The 23563-nt window shown below is 39.9% G+C and overlaps 1 protein-coding gene across 1 annotated transcript in view; it reads right to left on the reverse strand.

The window, feature by feature from the left end:
* LRRC2 (leucine rich repeat containing 2) overlaps positions 1 to 23563 on the reverse strand; it is a 218945-nt gene that overhangs the window by 176537 nt on the left and 18845 nt on the right. Inside the window, exon 2 of the mRNA XM_066601996.1 lies at positions 8854 to 9061. Within this exon, the coding sequence (XP_066458093.1) occupies positions 8854 to 9061 (208 nt within the window). The remainder of the gene's footprint in view (positions 1 to 8853; positions 9062 to 23563) is intronic.

Consider the following 23563-nt stretch of genomic DNA (forward strand, 5'->3'; position numbering starts at 1 on the left):
CAAGTGGAGTGTTTTCCTTTGTTCAAGCACGTACAGAATATCATCAGGGGAAGCTCCCTACACATGTGCCAAAATCTGCTGGTTTCTGCCCGCCATCTTAGCTTTAGTGATCCTCCGTGGCACAGTAAGTACCAAAACCCTTCTGCTCTCTTCAATCTACATTTCACCGTTGAGTTTTGGAGCAATCTCAACATCTCAGTTCCTTATCTTCTACCGATAAAGAATAGTGGACAGCCTCTCAGCATTGCATCATCATCTGTTGCCTACCATCACTCTTTGGATCACAGGATCTATAGTCCCTGGCATTCTTAAACTTCAAGCAGTACCCTGCTATCTTCTTCCTCACAGGCCCCTTCTTATTTTATTGTAGTCTCAATACTAGGGGTTGGTCGTTTGAACAAAGAGTAATTCCATTTCATTGATTCTTATTCTAGAAGCCCCCATGGTTTTTGTTTATACCTGCTCCCAATAGCATACCTTTTTATCAAAGTTATAAAGCACAATGAAGGGGACCCAACCCTCGCTATTCCAATAAGCTGTGCTTCTTGTGATCAGTTTCCTGCATGCTCAACCCCGTTCTTAGTAGACACCATAAAGGAAAGGCTTGTCCTATTACAAAACAACCTTAATAACAGCATCCACTCCACTCCATCCACACACTTCTAAAAAATATTGATGGCCTGGGGACAATATAGACCTTATATAGAGCTTAATTGGCTTAGCAGAAAAGTAGATGATGGAAAGCATAGGTCCAGATGTAACAACATCAAGATCAAAGGAATACCCAAGAAGGTTTCTTCTTCGGAAATTGCCTTCTTGCTTACAACACCTGTTCAAAACTTTGGTTCTAACTCTCTCCTCCTTGAATCTCACTCTTAATTGGGCTCATTGCATCCCTAAAGCTAAAACAGCCCCTGTAGAAACTCCTAAACACACCTTTGTTAGGGTTCACTTCTATCATGTGAAAGAACAAATAATGTTTGCTGCCCGGAAAAAAGGCTCTTTTCAACCGACACAAGGCTATTTATCTTTTTCCCAACTTATCTGCTGCAGATATCCAAGCCAGAAGACAATTTCTACCACTTATCCAGCTCTTAAGACAGAATCAAATCCAGTACCAATGGGGCTTCCCAACCACATTAGTAATTTCCAGGGTCGGTATGTCCTTAATTATCTAGAATGTTGAAGAAGGACTGGCCTTACTGGTAAAATGGGATCTCTTTTCTGGATAAGATTTGAATAGCTATTCCAAACATAAATCCCCTCCTTGCCTCGATAAAGAGTGGGGCACGAAGTCACCCTAGACCTCTTATATGTAAATTTAACGACATATAAATTTGGCTAGCCTTATCTTTCTTGAGTGCATTGAGCTGCATGAATGTCGCTTACATTTTCCTATGTCTGCTTGCCTCCTAGCAGATAATATGTGTGTACCATATGTTATTATGTACAAGTTTTATTTATATTAGTTTTATCTCACTTTATTTCTGTTGTTTCCCATGGCTGCTTCCCCTTTTGTATTGTACATTTGTATATGTTTCGATAGTTGAATTTCTCAACAGATCGATTTGGGCTTATGTTTACACTCCGTAATATGTTGGCACCTCTGCATTACTGTCCTGCAATATTGTACATGCTTTAATAATGGTACTAAATATCCCCTCAATTAATGATTAGCTACTAAACATTCTCTCCAAAAAAGCTTGCCTGGACGTGAGGCCAAGAACCTTAAATGTGATGTTCCGCTTGTCCAGAAAATGCACTGCCATAATGATAAAGCTCCTACTTTCTCTAATAATCACTTCCCTCATATATTCACTTGCTCTTCTTTGGCCAAACAGAAAAGAGTGGTAATCACCAACAAAAACTCTTTCACTTTAACATCTGTGCATCAGAAATCTCAGGGGCGGTATCTGGTCTCGAGTGTGAGATCAATATTTTTTTTTGCACAATTTTTAATGTTTATTTACTAGAGATGAGTGCACCTCCCCGTTTAGGTAACTGCCTACTCGGGCGAAAAGATTCGGGGGGCAGGGTGGAGCGGGGGTTAGCAGGGGGGATCAAGGGGGAGCTCTCCTCTCTACCCCCCCCCCCCCCGTTCCTCCCGCAACCCCCTGCTCACCCCTGGCGCCCCCCAAATCTTTTCGCCCGATTAGGCAGTTACTCGAAAAAAGCGATACTCGTTTGAGTAATTGCTCTAAACGAGCACGTTCGCTGATCTCTATTATTTACCTAATAAGTGTCAGTACCCCTACCTTCGAGGCCTCTTGCCCAAAATAACGTCTTGCTCTCAAGGTCTAGTAATTGTAAGGGAATTTTAATTGGATTTGTGACATTGTTTTGGACTGTACTTCCAAATCTAGGGTCTCACATCCAATTGCCTTTATTTTATTAGCAGGACTATATTATGAGTGCAGGTACCAACATGATGGTAAGAAGAATTTTACCTTTTTCCTGACCATCATTCAACTTACTCTAGGATTAACGTCTTCATAGTTAATAACAAAGCATTACTTCAATACCAGCCTTCCTCTATAGGTAGCATTACCTGGTCTGACCATGCACCAATTTCCCTCCAGCTAACTGAAAAATGTTCTTTCCCATCCTCGTCACAATGGAAACTAAATGACTTCATTTTAACTCATCCTCTCTGTAATGAACTAACCCATTATTTCTGTCAGTTCTGCCTCAGTGTCTAATCCACACATTGTATGGAAGGCCTATAAAGCCTTTATGCATGGCCTACTTATCAAAGCTTCTCATGCCAAAAGAAAAGAGAGAAGGAAATCTTACATCTAAATAGATAGCATTATTGGATTTGAGTAATAAATTGTTCCCATCTCCTACTATTACGACCGAGCTTTGTTCCCTGCAACCTTAATCCCTCCTATTGTTGTAAAATTATATATGTCTTAAACGCCTCCAAACATACGTACATTACAACAAAGCAGGTACCCTTCTAGCCAAAAGAATTGGACAACTGGTTCTGAATTCCCGTGCAGCATATCTTATTGATAACCAGAGGAAAAAATTGTTGACCCTAGACAAATAGTCAAACATTTTGGAGATTATTACAGCTCATTTTACTATATTTCTGAAGATCTTCATACTTTTCAGCCCACTGACTCCGATATTATTAGTTCCCTAAACTCCATATCCTTGCCTAATATTTCTCCTCTCCGTTTACAAGCTCTCAGCTCCTTTTACGCTTAGGGTAATTACTGTTCACAAATTATCTAAAGCCCATGACTGATTTACAAATAATTATTATAATATTTTCCTACAATGCTGTCCCTTATCTTCTTTCTGTCTTTATCAAGGCCATTTCAGATAGTAGTTTTCTCCCAGAAATGCTTTCTGCAATCATAGTTGCCCAAATCCGGCAAAGAACGAACCACCCCATCGTATTTTGCTTTTTAATTATGATCTGAAAGTATACGCAGAACTTTTATCTATCAAACGTTTCCATAAAATCGGACCAGGTGTTTTTTGTTGCAGGTCAGCAGATTCTGATGGCTCCCGTCTTATTCAGTGGAATGAAATCTCTCTAGCACCTTCTCTTTTTCTGTGCTTTGGATGCAGGGAAGGCATTCAACAGAGTCCATTGGGGCTAGTGAGCAGCATCGACCAATCGGAAAGCAGGTATAGTGCATTGGTATCTAATACTACTAATGCACTGTGGGGATTAGTTAGTATGAAGATTGCATTGGCCATCTTGGATAGCCAAAAATGGGACCCAAAACTTGGACGGACAGCAGAGAACAACTGCAAGTAAGAAACACCTTGCCTTCTCTGGTCCCGAGACAGTATTTTGTCCCAAAGCCAGAGGGTTGCTTTAAATTATTTAAACCCCATTGTGGCCAATAATGTCCTACAACGTTTACATGGCATATTTACTGTAATGAGTAGTTACCTGATCATAACCTGATGCTATCTGTAGAGTTCACCAGATAATACTAGAGATATAATAAACTCAAAAAGTCCTTCAATAGTTATACATAAAAATCTCACCAGTATTCTTTATTGTGACACACTAAATACTGCTTGTCTCTTAAACTATGATAGTAACTCCTGGCCCTATTCTGACATTTCACCAACACTTGAGGCTTCATCAGAAGAGCAAAAGCTCAGGAGTGCAGTGCTTTTTTATATTTTTTATGTTTCAGATTGCTATTTTCATGTAGAATATCTTTTATAATTCGATGTATCATACATTTTACCATGCTGCATACCTCCTAGCAAACTGAATAGAGTAATGATGTAGTCCGGTCTTCATTCTCTGCTGCTGTTCGGTTAGTACATAATGAAGTCAGATCTGAAGGAAACTCTTCTTGATCACTATGACACACTTGACCTGGAGTTAGCTGGTGGATATGGCTTTTGTAATTTCAGATCCCCTGAGCTTTGAGCCATGCATCTAAAAATATGTGGTTTACAATGAATCCCAATGTAGCCAAAATCTTCCTTCAGATCCTTCCTAGCAGACTTTGAAGTGATATGCACATTCTGGCAGTGTCAGAGCGGAATGAAAGCAACCTAAAACTGAATGTTTCTCTGCCTCCTTAATTAGAGCCACTCTTAGAACCTCAGTAAACCAAGCCTCGGAGTAGCAAGCCTATTGTGTGTGTGAGCAAAGACGGACGCACTCTTCTGAACACATGAATCAAAGTATTCAACAGATGTAAGCATTAAAGTACATGCTTTGTATGCGGTCATTAAGTAAGGATATAGTAAGAAGGTTAAATAGACAAAACCAAATACTCTGACTAATATGCATTTTCACTTATGCTTTATAGCAATATAGTTGTTACTAATGACAAAGATGTCTTTAAATATACAAGATCATAAATAGCATAATGAACGTATTAAAAATAGGAATTAAAAATAGAGAGTTGCATATGCAGATATTAAAAGTAACATTCTTAGCAGTATGTCCTACTTTTAACAGTGCAATCTACAGTATCTTATGTCTAAAGGCCCATTTACATGCAAAGATAATCCTTCAAATAAATGAAAGATTTTGCGATCTATTTGCATAAAGTGTTAATGGCTATTAATGGCCATTAACACTTTATCATTTCCATTTGCATGTAAAAGGGCCTCCAGGAGTTGTTTGCAAATCCCAGCATGCGATTAATCCCATACCCAGCTGTGCACACAGTGCCATTGTTCTCCTTGTGGCTGAAGACAGATTACAATGTTATCTGCCGCCTCCTGTAAGGGTAACAGCTTGCGATCTATTGAGAGACACTTTAGCTCTCACTAGCTGAAGGATGGATTTTAAGTTCACCTTAAAGTCATTGTTCAGACGAAAAGTGCATGATGCCCGCGTTTACATGTAACGATTATTGCTCATTTCCGGTCGTTTGAACTGTAAATGGGGCTTTATGTGAATGCAATGTAATCACTATATTGTGAAAAGTTATGCAGCTATACATTGAAACCTGTCCTAAAGACCACCTCTTTGACAAGACCCTCCCTTGTCCAGATTTGTCACCGAGACAGAAAAGTTCCCTAAGGAACCAAAGGTAGATCACCGAGGGAACCACTAAATAATATAATATAAAATATAACCTTTATTTCGAAAATTAAAATATTTTATACAAAAGGGCGTGATAATTCTAAGATATATATCGTGCCTGTCACGATCAAATGGCACCGTACCATACGTTAGATAGCTAGGATCTATGTGATGTTGTGGTTATCATGCAAAGTTGTATTGACCAACATGCACTATATATCCCCTAGTCTGTTGGGTCTCATCCAATAATTAAAGGTTGATCTAGTATATCTCTGATATCAATGATATGATCATGGGGTACTCGAGTGCTGGATGATCAAATAACCCACAGATTGTCATATACACGCTACAACAGAGATGTTTTTACAGATATTAAGCTCCTGTCACTGTCAACCTATGACAGTAGGTGATATTAATATAGACACAAGAGCTACACCCCTGATGTTAGAGTGGTAATGACATTATGCATAATCATATGATGGTTATGACATGCAAGAGTTACACCATTAAATGGTATATATTGAACCCATTGGATGGTACGAGGATATGTAAGAGGATATGTAACCACTGTCCCAAGTATCAAAAAATATGGCGTATAACTGTTAACCAGATATACTGTCAACAGCAATACACCAGGCTGCTTGAACGTGCTCGTTCTTATTACAATTATATTGAATGAGCACTAAGTACTTATAACTATGACAGCAGAAAGATACAACCATATAGCTGTTCATAAGTTATACCGTACTGAAAGATCTGGTATGAAAGGCAGGACTTATAAGTAGTCCATTGATCGCCTAACACCTGATCTTATTAAGATCCGTTTAGATAGCTCAAATAGAACCAGCATCAAGGGCACAATAGATTGCCCGATGCTAAGTCTATTAAATCACTCGGTAGCACAGTGATGAGCTAACAGTAGATGGTCTATACAAAGACTTACTACTGATTCTTAATCAAATGAGACCATCTCAATTAGCATCAACATGGAACCATCTACGCGTTTCAACAGCTCAATCATAAAGCTGTATCATCAGGATGGTGTTAATTGATGCAAGCAATGATAGAGAAATTGCATCAAAAATTGCCAAATGCTGTGCAATCATAGATGTATGACCGCACAGCTAACTTAGCTAATGTTAGGGATGGTAAACCTAATAGCAATCCAGATGGAAAGATTGCATATATATATCAGCTCAATACTGCAACAGTCATGGATATAAGACTGTGCAGTAAGATTAGCTAGTCTCAAACGGATAGAGATGTGAACAGCCTGACAGGCTGTGTATAACTGAGCAGCAACTGATTGCTGCTCAGTTATACACAGCCTGTCAGGCTGTTCACATCTCTATCCGTTTGAGACTAGCTAATCTTACTGCACAGTCTTATATCCATGACTGTTGCAGTATTGAGCTGATATATATATGCAATCTTTCCATCTGGATTGCTATTAGGTTTACCATCCCTAACATTAGCTAAGTTAGCTGTGCGGTCATACATCTATGATTGCACAGCATTTGGCAATTTTTGATGCAATTTCTCTATCATTGCTTGCATCAATTAACACCATCCTGATGATACAGCTTTATGATTGAGCTGTTGAAACGCGTAGATGGTTCCATGTTGATGCTAATTGAGATGGTCTCATTTGATTAAGAATCAGTAGTAAGTCTTTGTATAGACCATCTACTGTTAGCTCATCACTGTGCTACCGAGTGATTTAATAGACTTAGCATCGGGCAATCTATTGTGCCCTTGATGCTGGTTCTATTTGAGCTATCTAAACGGATCTTAATAAGATCAGGTGTTAGGCGATCAATGGACTACTTATAAGTCCTGCCTTTCATACCAGATCTTTCAGTACGGTATAACTTATGAACAGCTATATGGTTGTATCTTTCTGCTGTCATAGTTATAAGTACTTAGTGCTCATTCAATATAATTGTAATAAGAACGAGCACGTTCAAGCAGCCTGGTGTATTGCTGTTGACAGTATATCTGGTTAACAGTTATACGCCATATTTTTTGATACTTGGGACAGTGGTTACATATCCTCTTACATATCCTCGTACCATCCAATGGGTTCAATATATACCATTTAATGGTGTAACTCTTGCATGTCATAACCATCATATGATTATGCATAATGTCATTACCACTCTAACATCAGGGGTGTAGCTCTTGTGTCTATATTAATATCACCTACTGTCATAGGTTGACAGTGACAGGAGCTTAATATCTGTAAAAACATCTCTGTTGTAGCGTGTATATGACAATCTGTGGGTTATTTGATCATCCAGCACTCGAGTACCCCATGATCATATCATTGATATCAGAGATATACTAGATCAACCTTTAATTATTGGATGAGACCCAACAGACTAGGGGATATATAGTGCATGTTGGTCAATACAACTTTGCATGATAACCACAACATCACATAGATCCTAGCTATCTAACGTATGGTACGGTGCCATTTGATCGTGACAGGCACGATATATATCTTAGAATTATCACGCCCTTTTGTATAAAATATTTTAATTTTCGAAATAAAGGTTATATTTTATATTATATTATTTAGTGGTTCCCTCGGTGATCTACCTCCCTTGTCCAGACAAGATTTCCTTTGACTGATTTCTACTTCCACTATATATTATGCATACAGGCCATCTTCTTTGAGAAGACCGCATTTTAATGCATTATTCTGTGGTTGTCTCAAAGAGGTTTCCCTGTACATTATTTATCATTTACTTCAAGATCTCTTCTTATTGGCACTAAACCAAAACATATTTCTTTTCTGAGGATGAAAACCCGGTCTGAGGATGTGCTGCTGCTTTGTTTCAGTCACTGAGAAACACTTTGGCTTCATGCACATAGATATATTACAGCTTTGTACAAGCTCCAAGTTGTGCAGAGCCATAATACAACATCCACAGAAGGCTATAGGTTCATCCGACATCATACAGGGGTAAACAGAGGTTTTTCTCCAATTCAAATAGAATGTAAAATATTTGGATGCCATATTACAAAGATATTCTCCCCTTGAAGAAATGCTCCTAAGGGAGAGTACCACCCATAATATGGTATGAAGGCATATGAAGTGCCTATGGCTCCACAATACAATACCAAAGGGACTCAGTTGTGAGGCTCTTTGCACATGACCCTGCTTAGGATGATTCATTGTAATAAGCTGCAGGTTTGAAGAGTAGGATATCTGGATGGCTTGTAAGCCTCCAAATGAAAGTAAGAATATTCTCATTCGCAAGTAGCAATCTCACTTAAGAACATACAATATTACCAAATGACAAGGAACTCAAAGTCAAAGGACTTACCTGCCACTCGGACCCATAGAGGTTAAAAATGAATTTACTTTTTTCAGGCTTTTCATCCTTGCAAAAACTCTGTTTGGAAATAGCAGAATTCCTCTGAAATGTATCTGATATTTCAAGCTTGGTATCTACAAAACCATTTCTTAAGTATATTGACTGGGGTATTCCTTTATTTCTGCATTCCAATATGAAGCTCCATTCTTCTTTAATTCTGTAAAGATAAAAGATCAATTATATGTTATGTTCTTGCTCTTGGTAGAATCTCATTTTATGACACACCCAGTATGTGGATTGTTTAATTAACAGATCAAGAGGCAGTAACACTAAAGGCCCATTTAGACACAAAGATTATCATTCAAAATTCGCACAAAAGCCATCTTTTGAGTGATAATCGCTGCATCTAAACGCACGCCCCTCACGCACTTTTCGTGCACTATTCATTCATTGCTGACTTCAAGCCAGCTTGAAAATCGTCTTTCCTGCTTATCGGGACCGCACGCTGAGTTCTCCCGGGTAGTGCTGATAGCATTCTTTCAGCTGCAGTCCCTCTGGAGAACAATGGAGCTGAATGCAGATAACAGACCTCCAGCTGTTATCTGCATTCAGTGAATACTTTATTTGCACGCTAATAAGCTATTAAGTAGCTGAGTAACTACTTAGTAGTTTATGCAAAATGATCGCTCAAAGCTGTCACTCAAACTGTCGTTTGAGCAATTATTGAGCGATGATCATTGTGTCTAAATGGGCCCTAAGTTTGTCAACAACTCATCATCGTAATACAGTATGGTAGGGCTTATTCCCACCTGCGTTAAGAAATTCTATCATAATTTTGTTTCTTTGTTTCCATTTTGAATTTAAAAAAATGAAGTTAAATGTTTCCATTTTTCCCCTATTGCTTTCAATGGGGTTTAAAAAAAAACAGATTGCTGTTAGTTTGCTTTCTTTCACTGTATTTCCTTTTTTACCAGAACAAACAGCGCTACAGACTGTGCAGAGTTTAATTCCATTGTTCTACCCCAAAAATAAAATAGGCAGTCAGAATTGTGACGGAATGCCCCAACATAGGGGTGAATGCAGTCTCATTGTTACTTTTCTATATGAATGCATATAAATGATCCCTCTTACAGTGACCTGTCCCTAGAGATGGGAGCACTGAAACATTTTGGGACTTTTTCCAGAAAACTAAATCTAGCTATAATGATCACCAATTCATGTAAAAATATTTCCTACTTGTTTCCTTATATAAAGATTTAACGCCTTAAGGACCAGGCTGTTTTGTACCTTAAGGATCAGACACTTTTTAGGGATTTTACCCATGTGGTGGTTTTACTACCCTATTTTTTTCCTTTAGCTATCAAAATTATTTTTGCTATGTTTTTTTTCCGTGACATTTAGGTCTATTTTTTTAATATCTTTTTCCCTGACTTTTTTTCCCCTTTTTTAGTTTTATTGGGGGTAAAAAGCTAAAAAAAAATGATTTAGCATTTATAGTTTTTTTTTTTAATTAGTATATTTACACTAAAATAAAGTATGGGAATGGATTCCTAATTTTGTCTCAGACATTTTGATATATAATATGTATGGTTTTGGATTACAGGGTGCTTATAGCAACGTTTTTGGTTGGCGTCGGTTTTGGGTTGTTTTCTTTCAGCCGTATGTATTGTTGTTTTATTCTGGAATTTTGTTTTACTTACGTATGTAATTATGTTTTACACTATCTATTTCCCCCTATGACATCATGTAAGACCTCTGGGGGACATTCCCATCGTAAAAGTTACATGTTACTTTCACTTTCTAGTACACAGTGCTCATTGAGCACTGTGTACTCAGGGAAGCAGAAGGCAAAAAGGGTTAAATACCCCTCCTGCCTTCTTCTCCGGGTCATCAGCTGTCACTAACAGCTGATAACCCGTTCCTGCCTTTGATTGATTACAGAGGCAGAAGACTTCAAGCGCCGTCGTAATTTTACATACGGCGGTGCTTTAAGCCCAGGACGAGGTGCCGTAAATTTACAGTGCCTGGTCCTAAACATGTTAATGTGCATATAGATGTATGCAGCTCATTTTGACCTGAAAAGGCACTGAACCTAGATTATATAGGTTTAGTTTCTGAATCATGACAATAGGAAGCCAAGATTTCTACAAATATGTGTGTGCAATGGTGCTCTGTAGTGAAGAAAAGTGGAAAGCATATAAGGAAACTCCAAAACATTTATAATGTATTTTATTTTACACATTTATTTTTTGAACATTCAGTTTTTATTGAAAAGTTTTTCAAAAGTTAACAAAATATGAAAATAGACATTAACATATCGCTGATGTGCTAATCGTTGGACAATTTTAAAAATAACATGTAAATTGTATAATTTGAATGTAGTAAAAAAAGAAATAAAAAGAAAAGTATAAAATAAAACTTATGGATCAGGTCGACGAACCTATACATAAAGTTGCATAGTTTGACAAGCTAAAGTAGGTAAGAGCTCGGCATGTAACAGAAATGACTTTGGATCTAGATTTCCACTCTTTCATAAATTTCCCCTTTTTGTTAGAAGCTCAAGCATACATATATTCAAACCAGCTCTTACCATTCACGGCTTTAATTATATCGGAAATGGAGGGAATGGAATTGCCATTCCAAAATTGTGCTATTGATTTCCTAGTAGCTATTAGAATATGCAGCAGTGGGCTATACATGTTGTATGGTAATTGGTGAGTATTTATATTTTAAAAAGCCGTAGCTGGATTAGGCCTTAGTCACACGGGCGTTTTTTCACGCGATTTGCGCATCGCATGACGGATGCGCATGCGCAAATCGCGTGACCGGCGCCGAAAAATCGGCCCAAAAATCGCCCGAAAATCTGCTCCTAGCCGCGTTTCATTAGAAACGGGCCGGAGCTGTCCAGCGCATTGCATTCAATGGAGACGGCAATACAGTGGCTCCATTGAATGCAAGCGCTGCGGGCGAGTGTGGGATGAATTGTCAGGAAGGGGTTAAATATATAACCCCTTTCCTGCAATGCATCCTGAAAAGTGAAAAAATAAAAAAAATGTATGTACTTACCTGCTCCCGGCAGCTGGAGATCCCGGCGGCCGGCCTGCAGTGGGTGTGAAGGGGGTGTGACTCAGGCTTGCCCCTGATTGGCTCAGCGCTGAGCCAATCAGAAGCAAGTCTCAGTCACACCCATTCATGAATTCATGAATGGGTGTGACTGAGATCAGCCTCTGATTGGCTCAGGCTGAGCCAATCAGGGGCAAGCCTGAGTCACACCCCCTTCACACCCACTGCAGGACCGCCGTGGGGATCTCAGGCTGCCGGGAGCAGGTGAGTACATCCTTTTTTTTATTTTTTCACTTTTCAGGATGCATTGCAGGAAAGGGGTTATATATTTAACCCCTTCCCGACAATTAACCCCGCGCACGCCGGCAGCCCATTGCTTTCAATGGAGCGGCTGTATTGCCGCTCCATTGAATTCAATGGGCAAACATCGTTCTTCTCTGCCACAGCTGGAACAGCTGTGGCAGAGAAGAATGATTTGTCTTCTATATGTTCTCATTGGGGTCGGCGCTGCTGCCGCCGGCCCCATTGAGCGCATATAGAGAAGAGAACAGGAATCGCAGATAGGTGCGATCTGCGATTTCTGTTCTCTAATTTATCGGCCGAGCGCATAAAAAAGCGCTCATGTGTCCGATACCATTGCAAAGCAATGGTTTTAAAAAATCGCCGGACGCATGCGCATGCGCAAATCGCGGCAATAAAAGCCCGTGTGACTGAGCCCTTAGGGGGTATCGGTATGTCACATAAGGTGGACAATAATTGGAAATTCTGGGTCCATAAACTTGAGATGTAAGGGCAAAACCACCATAAATGGATCAAAGTTCCGTCTATTGTGCCACATCTTCAGCAGCAATCAGAGTAGTGAAAGGAGATTTTGTAAAGTCTCTAGGGAGTGAGATACCAATTGTATAGTAATTTACATATATTTTCTAGATGATTAGTACATCTAGAAACCAATGAGATGGAGGAATAACTATTTAACCATTGGTCTTCAGTTATTGAGATTTGTAGGTCTGATTCCCATTCCTCTTTTATAAATGCCAGAGGCTGAGTTGTATGAGTGATTAGAATTTGGTAACATATCTAAATGCCTTTATTAGCTCCTTGGGAGGAGTTCAGACAAGTTTCCAATTTTGAAAGAATGCTGATTCTGGGAGATTTGGAAGTATTTAAATAAGTCTTTTCTGGGCACATTAAACATGTTTATGAGCTCTGGAAAGGAAATGAAGCCCTGATCTGTCCATAGCTGGTGAATCTGGGTAATTCTATGGCTTTTCCAGATGTAGAGGTTAAGATCGTCTCTTGCTATAGAGAGAATGTCTGTCTTTGCATTATGTATGGAAGATGCGATTAGGCCTTTTTTGATAGCTACCATTTCCCACACATGTGTTATAGCTTGGATTGTGCATGAATGAAAAGGGAGTTATGTTTTAAAAAGTTAATGAGCTAGCAGGCGATTTTTGAATGAGAATTTACCAATTAAAGACTTTTCAAGTGGGACCCATTTTATACATTTATATAGCGCAAACTTATTCAGCAGCAATGTACCCAGTGGGGTTCAAAGTCTAAGTTCACATATTAATGAATGAAATTGAGCGATAATTGTCCCATGTAAATGAAAAAAAAAAATTGTTAACTATTTGTTCACTTCTTGTTATCGATGACTTTCAGTCAGCATAAAAAACATCACTGGATCACAGGATTCTCATATAGAATATGAAGCGCTAGGCAATAAGCCAGTAAATAGTATGACATCCAGTGGTGAACCCTGCCTATTTAAATGCTCTGCACGAGCACTAACGACCTTAGTGGGGATGACAATGTTCGTACAGTCTTTTAGACGACTATCATCCTATCTAAATGGAACATTAGGGGCCTTCACATCAGGAATAATTGGTCAAAAACAAATCTGCTGCAAAGTCTGTATGTCTTGCATATGTCTTATGATTTTGATGCAGATTTGCAGCTCTATGGCAAATCCTCAGCAAATCCACAGAAATGTCTGCATGAAAATGCACATGCAAGTCTTGGTAATTTTGCAGCAGATTAGTTTGTGGCATAAAATTACGCCATGTGTAGATCTACCCTTAGAGTGCTTAGAATCAATCTATTCATTTAGTTGTGTCCGACTCTTAGTGTCCTTATAGGCAAACATTTTCAATGCTTCTTTTAACTGCTTGATGCACATATTAGTATCCATTGTGATGGTGTGGAGCCAGCGTGTTCTTTGTTGGCCCTTTCTTCTGGTTCCACTGGTCATTCCCAACATTATTGACCTGTCTAGCGAGTTTCCATGCATGAAGTGGCCAAAGTAAGTCAGTCGCATAGACAATTTTTGCAATCTACACCTAAAAATGCATCTTTATCTGCTGCTGTGGAATTCCACTCCATAACCCAGATGTATACATGCGGATTTTGGTGGGAAATTTTCTTTATGTGCAGATTGCGGAAATATTCTGCTTCTGTGAAACCCCCTCAAGGGACCTTTCACACAGGCCGGAATTAGAACGCACAACGCACTCAAAACCACAACTGGATTTGGGGGTGGAATGTATCATGGCTTGCGATGCATTGTTTGTCCTAATTTCAGCCCATGTTAAAGCTCCCTAAAGGATCTCTCTGGGAAAAGTGTCTAGCATAGGGCCCAAAGGGGCATGACACAGGAATTTACAGAACACCAAAGAGAAAATCCCCATATTATGCACTGCTCTGCAGTAGACATAACCCAGTGCATCAGTGCTCCTTTAGCGACCTTTCACATTGGACGGAATTGTTCTATACATGCAGTGGAATTTGCCATTGTAGAAATCCGCCTCAAAAGCAGCATGCCCTTTTTCAAGCATTTTCTTGAGGTTTTTCTGCAAGACAGGCTTGAATACCTGAGGAGACCCGCTGGACATTGTGGCCTCCTCCGAAGTACGTAATTTGGTTTTTACACCTACATGGCTACTGGTACCTATTGCAGCGCGGGAATTGTTTTTACACCTTCACTTTATTTATTTTCATGAGTTCAAGAGTTCCTTTACCCTCCGTTTTTCCGACGATGGTCTCCCTGGACTTCTGGAACAGTATAGGGATTATGTATATGTAGCAGTACCCTATTTGAAGACACTTCTGGACAAGTGGTGTGGGAGACTGTTGTTTAGACGGGTTCCCCACACCGTTTGAGTGCATCTCTTATTCATTCCCTTCTCATTATATTAAAGAACTTATTACTCTTTAGAGTGTGGCCACGTATTTTTTACTTCTGTTTAACATTTTGGCACTTGTTACTAGACCAGGCCTCCTTCCCCATAAGTTACACCCCTTGTTGAGTTAGGAGTACAAAGTGTTTAAAGCACATAATAAATATGGTGAACGGCATGTATGCAAGTTTTTTCTATGCAAATAATGCAAAAATTTGGGTTCAAATAATATAGTAAATTTCCTCCATGGTACATATGTAGTAAGGTTATACACTTTTTTAGTAGTGGCTTACATCAGCAAGAATTTTTTTTCATTTAATGTGAAATCTATTAGGGGATTTTAAACTGTGTATCAGAAAAACAAAGCAGCACAGAAATTTGAATTTTTTTTGCTAGACTTTCACTTTTTATTTTTTAAGGGAATTGATCAGCTTGGAAATGCAGTGCAATCTGTCGCCGCAATTCTCCTGCCATTTTTGGATGCAGGTTACTGCCTCTTACAGCAGGTTTTAATGCACCCCATCATTGTGATGGGTGATGAGTAGTGATTAGCGAGCATACTCGCTAAGGGCAATTGCTCGATCGAGCATTGCCCTTAGCGAGTACCTGGCCGCTGGGGAGAAAAGATTCGGCTGCCGTGGCGGGCAGGGAGCTGCGGGGGAGAGCGGGGAGGAACGGAGGGGAGATCTCTCTCTCCGTCTCTCCCCCCTGCTGACTGCCGCAACTCACCTGTCACCCACGCCGGCAGCCGAACCTTTTCTTCCGAGCGGGGAGATACTCGCTAAGGACAATGCTCGATCGAGCAATTGTCCTTAGCGAGTATGCTCGCTCATCTCTAGTGATGAGGTGAGCTAAACTTTTCAAAATAGAGAAGACAGCATTAGAATATCGCTGCGCTGCGAGCAAATGTCTGCGAGGCCACATCGAAGTGGGAGAGGTATAACGCAATTACTGCAGCGTTCAAATCAACAGTCTCATTTTTGAGAATCAGCTTTCCGTGTATGACTGTGTCTACAAAGATGGCTGTCAATTAGAGATGAGCGAACACGTTCGGCCCCGCCCCTTTTTCGCCCGAACACCGAACTTTGCGAACACCTCGGTGTTCGGGCGAAAAAGTTCGGGGGCCGCCGTGGCAGCGCGGGGGGGTGCGGCGGGGAGTGGGGGGGAGAGGGAGAGAGAGAGGGCTCCCCCCTGTTCCCCGCTACTGCCGCCCGCGCCGCCGCGCATCTCCCCGCCCCCCGGCGGCACCCGGACACTTACGCGCGAACACTGCAGTGTTCGCTAAAGCCGGTGTCCGGGTGCGGATGTGTCCGTAACGGACACGTTCGCTCATCTCTACTGTCAATCACTGATAGGACCACCTACTGGACTCTAATGACTAGAATAAGCAAGGATTTAAATGAATAATTAACTAGTTGTACTAAATCCTCTCTCTCAAAACTGTATATCTACTCAGCTCCTCCTGTTCTATAGCATGTTGCCTGTAGAGTAGACACCGTCTTAAATGAGACATGTCCCTTTAACATTATATGTAATAGGATTGCTATGACCACTATAAGAATTACACACCTACTTCTCCTTTTCTTTGCACTTTCTCTTTCCGTTTAGAGTTTGTCGTAGCATTACCATTCATAATTTTTCATAACAACCATTTGCTATGTCATGTGCTGCCATCAAAATGATTGACATGAACATTTCTGTTTAGCAAATGACTCCTTAATATGTTTGCTTGATTTGTTAGATGCAAAGTAAGGACCTGTAGTAATGATTAATTACGTGTTGCACACTTAGATGCACATAGGTAAAGCCATTAACTCGGTTAAATTTATTTTAGGAATCATTAAACCTTTCAAAATGTTGCCAATTTTTAAAATGTAAACATTAACTACAACTCCAGGAAGGGCTCATAAAATGTTATTGTAATCTAAATGAGTATAAAAAGAATTATTGTCAATTTTAAAGACCATTTCTCCATAAAAACTACATTAAAAAGCAACCTAGAAATTCACGTCTGTGAATTATCCTCTTGTGGGAATATAATATACTTGTTAGCCATTTCTGAATAGTTGTTTGACAACCATTAATGGCAGCCATTAGACTACCCATAAGAGCGTTTTATGGAGATTAAATATACATATGAACCTGCCTTGTTTAAGAAAGTAGCTTCCCCTTACCATCAGAAGACTAATGCTCTAGGTCCTACCCAAATAGGAAAGTTAGGAAAGTTCTCCAGTGTTCAGAATTATGGTAGAAAACACAAAAAAAATGATTAAAATGGTAGAATTCATTGTTATTTCGTAGAAAACATGATCATTATGACTTCTCCCCTATCTTTTGTGCAAAGCGTTACTGTATGGCTATATATAAGGTACCTTGTGCTTGTTATAACTGTGTTTGAAAAAGGTGATTGTCCATCACCGAAATGTATTGCAACAAACCTTCTGGATATCTATGTGTGTTTTAAAGAATAAATCTTCTCATCATCAATATCCTACCATTTTTGCGCCGTCTTGATGCCATTTTGGAGGGGGTTTCTATTGATAATAGACCCCCCTCCCTCACAGTAAGTATTGCTTCTAGATTTACACTTTGCTTATTAGCACGGGTATTTTTCATTCACCACTAGATTCCTTTTGTTTTCTGAAATTGTCCATTTTGAATCTTACCCTGATGCTCTCCTTCTTCTTGGAAGCATTGAGTGCATAAGAAGTGTATTTGGCTTCCAGTTGAGCAGGACTCAAGGTGTGGCAGCAACCCTAGTGATTAGGCTAGTCATCCACATCAGGTGAGTCTTTTTCCGTAATTACTGATTTATATGTTTTTCCGCACAAGGTTCTATCCTTCTGATTTTTATTTCTTATGATAATTTAGATGGATTAAGGGAGTACAATCAGCACTGTCACATTGCATGCTTCCAGTGAATTAAAGGCAATTGAGGACACCATCTAGGCTAAGGATCCATTCATATGGCCATATTTTTAGGTTGTGTACTATATATTCCAAGGACATCACACAATCCCATAATAGCCTATGAGGATATTCAGATGGCTAGTTTTTCACATGGACCAAACATCCATGTGAAAACACTTGCTGTATGTCCTATTATTGGCCAATTTCATAGACAACCATAGGGCATGCAGTGTATGAGGTCCAAGAATATTATACAGTACAAAGTTCAAAGTTATTGCATCCATTTTGTATGGATGGATCTGACACATAACTATGTGAATTAGGTCTATATCTATGCTATTAGTGCCCCCTACTAGATCCTGCCTCACATCCATGAGCAGGGTTCAGAAAAAGAAATACAGTACTATATAAATAGTAAAGAAACTGAAAACATATAAACTTACCTAAATAAATACAATACAGCCTTTTCAATTTTTTTTTAATGTATATCAACCCTCTTCTATAAAAAAAATTAGCTCTCCAAACGATCACCACTGCAATTTTTATTAGTTTCCTCTCGCATTGATATCCACTCATTTGCATAGCCTTTTCCCAGGGAGCATTGTGTTGCCCATATAAAACTCTCCACATCGCCATGGTGCTCAGTCCTCTAGTATTCTTCAAAGGGAGAAATACTAACCCCCTTGACTCATATTAAGGGCCTCTCATCCGGCCAACCAGAATGACGAGGATGCAAAAATCCTTTAACGGCTGTATGTATATTAATATTTTGGTTTGGCTTACATGCTTAGTCCTATTGCAAGACATGTTAAAGAGTTGGATATTGACTCATAGTGTAGCTCTAGTTCCAATATGGGTACTGTGGAGGATTATTCTATCATACGTTTAAATGATATTGATATCCACAATAACACATAGTAAGGGACCAACAAAATAAGTCTTAAAGGGGTTGTCCCAAAACGGTTTTTTTTTTTAATTCAATAGGCCCCCCGTTCGGTGCGAGACAAACCCAATGCATGTGTTAAAAAAAAAAAGTTTAGTACTTACCCGAATCCCCACGCTGCGGTGACTTCTTCCTTACCTTAGTAAGATGGCCGCCGGGATCTTCACCCACGATGCACCGCGGGTCTTCTCCCATGGTGCACCGTGGGCTCTGTGCGGTCCATTGCCGATTCCAGCCTCCTGATTGGTTGGAATCGGCACACGTGACGGGGCGGAGCTACGAGGACCAGCTCTCCGGCATGAGCGGCCCCATTCACCAGGGAGAAGACCGGACTGCGCAAGCGCGTCTAATCGGGCGATTAGACGCTGAAATTAGACGGCACCATGGAGACGGGGACACTAGCAACGGAGTGGGTAAGTGAATAACTTCTGTATGGCTCATATTTAATGCACGATGTATATTACAAAGTGCATTAATATGGCCATACAGAAGTGTATAACCCCATTTGCTTTCGCGGGACAACCCCTTTAAGTATTGTGCCTATCCTACTTCTGTGGGTTGCACAGAAAGCATTGTGGATTACTGTATGTATCCTAGCCCATAATTTAACAACTAAATATTTGAAATTGCAATGTCTCATCCCCTAAAGTGTTCCAGAGCATGAATAAAACCATGTGTTGCCTTCATGTGCTCCGAATATTAAACACATTCAAATGAGAACCATAAAATATATTGGCATACTAACCCTTACCGTACTCTTGCAAATACATTACTGTTACTTTTATTATTTGTTTGTGTGTCTTATTCATTTTCCAGGAAAACGTTATGACACATTACTATAAAGATACGTTTGCAAAGCTGTCTCACTTGTCAGAGAAAATTATAAGTTGAAATGTAATGAAAGTAGTAGCTAGTAAAATAAAATAGTGATTTTTACTTTGAAGTTTGGAATGGTTGACAGTGCGGTATGCTCATCAGAATAATTTCTATCGATGAATTATACTCTACACTTTAAAGGATTTTCTACTGTTAAACCTTAAATGCATGTTAATCTGCAGCGTTAAGAAGACATCATTTACTGTTCCAAATATACACAGCATGAAAAGTCTTCCGTACCAAGAGGAAAATAAAATGTGTGATGTTGTATATGATCTTACCACAAAGCTTAGTGCACACTTTATTGGTTTTTTCCATAATTAACATTTTAATGACACTGCTATTTTAGACATACAAGAAATTTTTTTAACATTTTGCTAAGCCACAATTGTTACTGTATATAGTCGAGTATTAGCCGACCCGAGTATAAGCTAAGTCAATAAGTTTTACCACAAAAAAATGGTAAAACTTATTGACTCGAGTATAAGCCTAGCTATACTCGAGTATATACTAGGTAAAAAAAAACCCCGCAATACTACCCTCCCAGCCGGCGTCTGTGTCCCCGATGCAATGGTCTCCTCAGCTGTGCGGCAAGCTACTTGAGAATTCTCCCCGCTGTCATCTCCCCGTTTGGCTTTGAATTCCCCAGCCGTCAGTGCTGTGTAAGGAAGCGCTGTGATTGGATCGAGCAATCACAGCCGGAACTCGATAAACCAATCACAGCCATTGTTGATGTCATGGCTGTGAATGACTGAGCGCCGGCTTTGATTGGCTGGCGCTCGATCCAATCACAGCACTTACTTACACAGCGCTGACGTCGGGGAAATTCAAAGTCAAGCGGGGAGAATTCTCAAGCAGCTTGCCGCACCGCCGGGGACACAGACGCCGGCTGGGAGGTGAATATTGCGTGTTTTTTTTTTACCTCACTCGAGTATAAGCCGAGAGGGGCTTTTTCAGCATTAAAAAATGTGCTGAAAAACTAGGCTTATACTCGAGTATATTCAGTAATTCTTTTTTCTTACTAAGATTTTTAGGAGGCTATGAAAATAAAACAATCCCACTGTTGCATGACATGCCAGGTTTAGTAAAAACTTGTATTCCCCATCAGATGACAATTTTAGAACATTTTTCCTTAGAACTCCATGTTCTACTATTCCTCTATTATTCCTCCTGGTTATTTATGAATAAATTGACAACTGGGTGTTACCAGTTAGAGGTATGTCAGTGCACACTATCCAATTAATGTTGCCAGTGTGTGCATCTATGGACACATCTCTTTCACAAGTGGAATAAAAATACCAAGTTGTCAATTTATTCATACATTTCTAAGCGGAAAACAGAAGAATAGCATAATATAAAGTTATAGTAAAAGAAGCTCCAGAATTGCCATCTTATGGAGAATACATCTATTTACTAAAACAGACATGATAAGAGAGCTGACATGTCCTTTTTAACTCCATTCTGTGACTCACAATTATGGCTAGATATACTTTTGCACAAATCACTTTGTATTTTAAGAAAATGTTTTGAATTTGTTTTTTTGGATAGTTCTACTTGGCAAATAAAACCTGCAATCGCTTCTATAATACTAGTAATTATTAGGAAATTATAGTACTAGTGTTTCTGGTGGCGCAATGCACATGGTACATCCATTATGATCCCCACACATCACATACACAGCTCTACTACATCCATCCTGATTCCCACACATTACACACACAACTCTACTACATACATTCTGATTCAAACACATCACACACACACAGCTGTGGTACATCCATGCTAATTTCAAGACATCACCAGCTTAGCGGTCTCCTGGATACAGTGATCAGCCCCTGGTCATGTGATCCATGACTCCACCCACACAGGTGATCAAATGATGGTGATGTCATCACAGGTCCTGGTGACTGCTGTCAGCTTATCCAGTATACAGTACTTTCTACCAAACTGCACAATGGCTCCTCCCACAGCAGTGACATCATTGTAGGTCCTTCAGCCCACTGGATCTCTGTGGTGGTGGTTGGTCAGCGTCTTCTGTCAGGACTGCTAAGTTGTGTCCTAGATAATACCGGCTTAGTTGTATTCTCATTTTGTTATTTTTGTCCTCCCCTTCCAAGAGCCCTAACTTTGCTGTTCTTCTGTCGGTCAAGCTCTGTGTTTTATATATGTTGTAAGACCTGCAAAGACACCAGGTGTGGTGCGATGACGTCACTAGGGGCGGAGCATGAGAAGCACCCACACATAAACTTACATACTCATGGTCAAGTGGTCATTAGTTGTTTGACTTTTATATACTCATGATTGCAAGGATCCGTGCCTGCAATGTTATACTACTAGGCCCTCTCCTATGGTTGGGCCTCCGGTTGCCATAATGGCTGAAATAGCAACTCATCAACACCCTGCAGTTGGGCTTGCAAGCCACTTAGGTGCCATAGGTGTTTCAATAGGACTTACCCCTGTATATTGTAGTCAACACCCGTTGGTGATAATGTGGGCACGACGTCTGTGCCTGCACTATAAAGATATGGCAGAGTCCAATAAAGCATTGATAATTGTGTTGAACATTTATAGAGCAATGTAGAAAAAGGTTAAAAGTTTATTCTCATTCCATGTACATAAAATGTAAAAAATAGATCACAGACATCCTTGGTTTCTGAATCTTTAAATGATGGCCATCGCTTCCCTTACCATACGCAATTTTAAACTACAATTTGCAAGTAAAATTTTTTGTTTTATTCTCCAAAAGTGTAATTACTGGTAGGCTCCCCTTTAGCTTCTTATTCTTAGTTTTCATGTTGCTTTAGGAGTGGAGCATTCCTTTATTATAATCTTCAATGTTTAAATTAATTATTAATACTTTTGGTTTCTAGCTGATTTACAGCTAACTAGAGATGAGCGAGTATACTCGCTAAGGCACATTACTCAAGCGAGTAGTGCCTTAGTCGAGTATGCTCCCGCTCGTCTCTAAAGATTCGGCTGCCGGCGCCGGTGACAGGTGAGTTGCGGCGGTGAGCAGGGGGGAGCGGGGGGAGAGAGGGAGAGAGAGATCCCTTCTCCATTCCTCCCCGCTCTCCCCAGCCGAATACCGCCCCCCGCCAGCCCCCGAATCTTTAGAGACGAGCGGGGGGATACTCGGCTAAGGCACTACTTACTCGAGTAATGTGCCTTAGCGAGTATACTCGCTCATCTCTACAACTAACCTTTTTGGCTTCCTTCAGGCAGTTAATTTGTGGTAGTTTTAGAGGCATGTAAAAAAATGTTCTGAATTTCATATGTTGTTCAAAGCATTTTAAGGGCGCCCACCCACTGGCGTTCGCGATTTTCGTGCATGAAAAACGCAGCGTTTTCGCTGCGTTTTTTGCGGTGTTTTTTGCCGCGTTTTCGCGGCGTTTTCCATTCATTTCCATTGACTTTCATGGGTGCATTAGGAGAAAAATAAGGACACATATGCAACTGACAGTTCCTATGTTAAAAAACGCAACGCAACGCAAAAAAAAACGCCAGTGGACAGGAGTACATTCAATTCTAATTGCTCTTGAGAAAAAACGCAAAACGCAAAGAAAAAAAAATCGCCAGTGGGTGGGCGCCCTAAGGGTGGTATTATTTACCTCTGAAATAGCCTGCTGGAAGAAGTATAGGTCCATTGATTGCATTACTCGATTACCCTTTTTCTTCTGCGTGAGTAAAAGGTGTCAAGTGTCTGCTTGTGAAACTACATAGACACTATTAATCTAATATGTAGCCA

Source organism: Eleutherodactylus coqui, chromosome 5 (genome assembly GCF_035609145.1).
Source record: "Eleutherodactylus coqui strain aEleCoq1 chromosome 5, aEleCoq1.hap1, whole genome shotgun sequence".
NCBI classification, from domain to species: domain Eukaryota; kingdom Metazoa; phylum Chordata; class Amphibia; order Anura; family Eleutherodactylidae; genus Eleutherodactylus; species Eleutherodactylus coqui.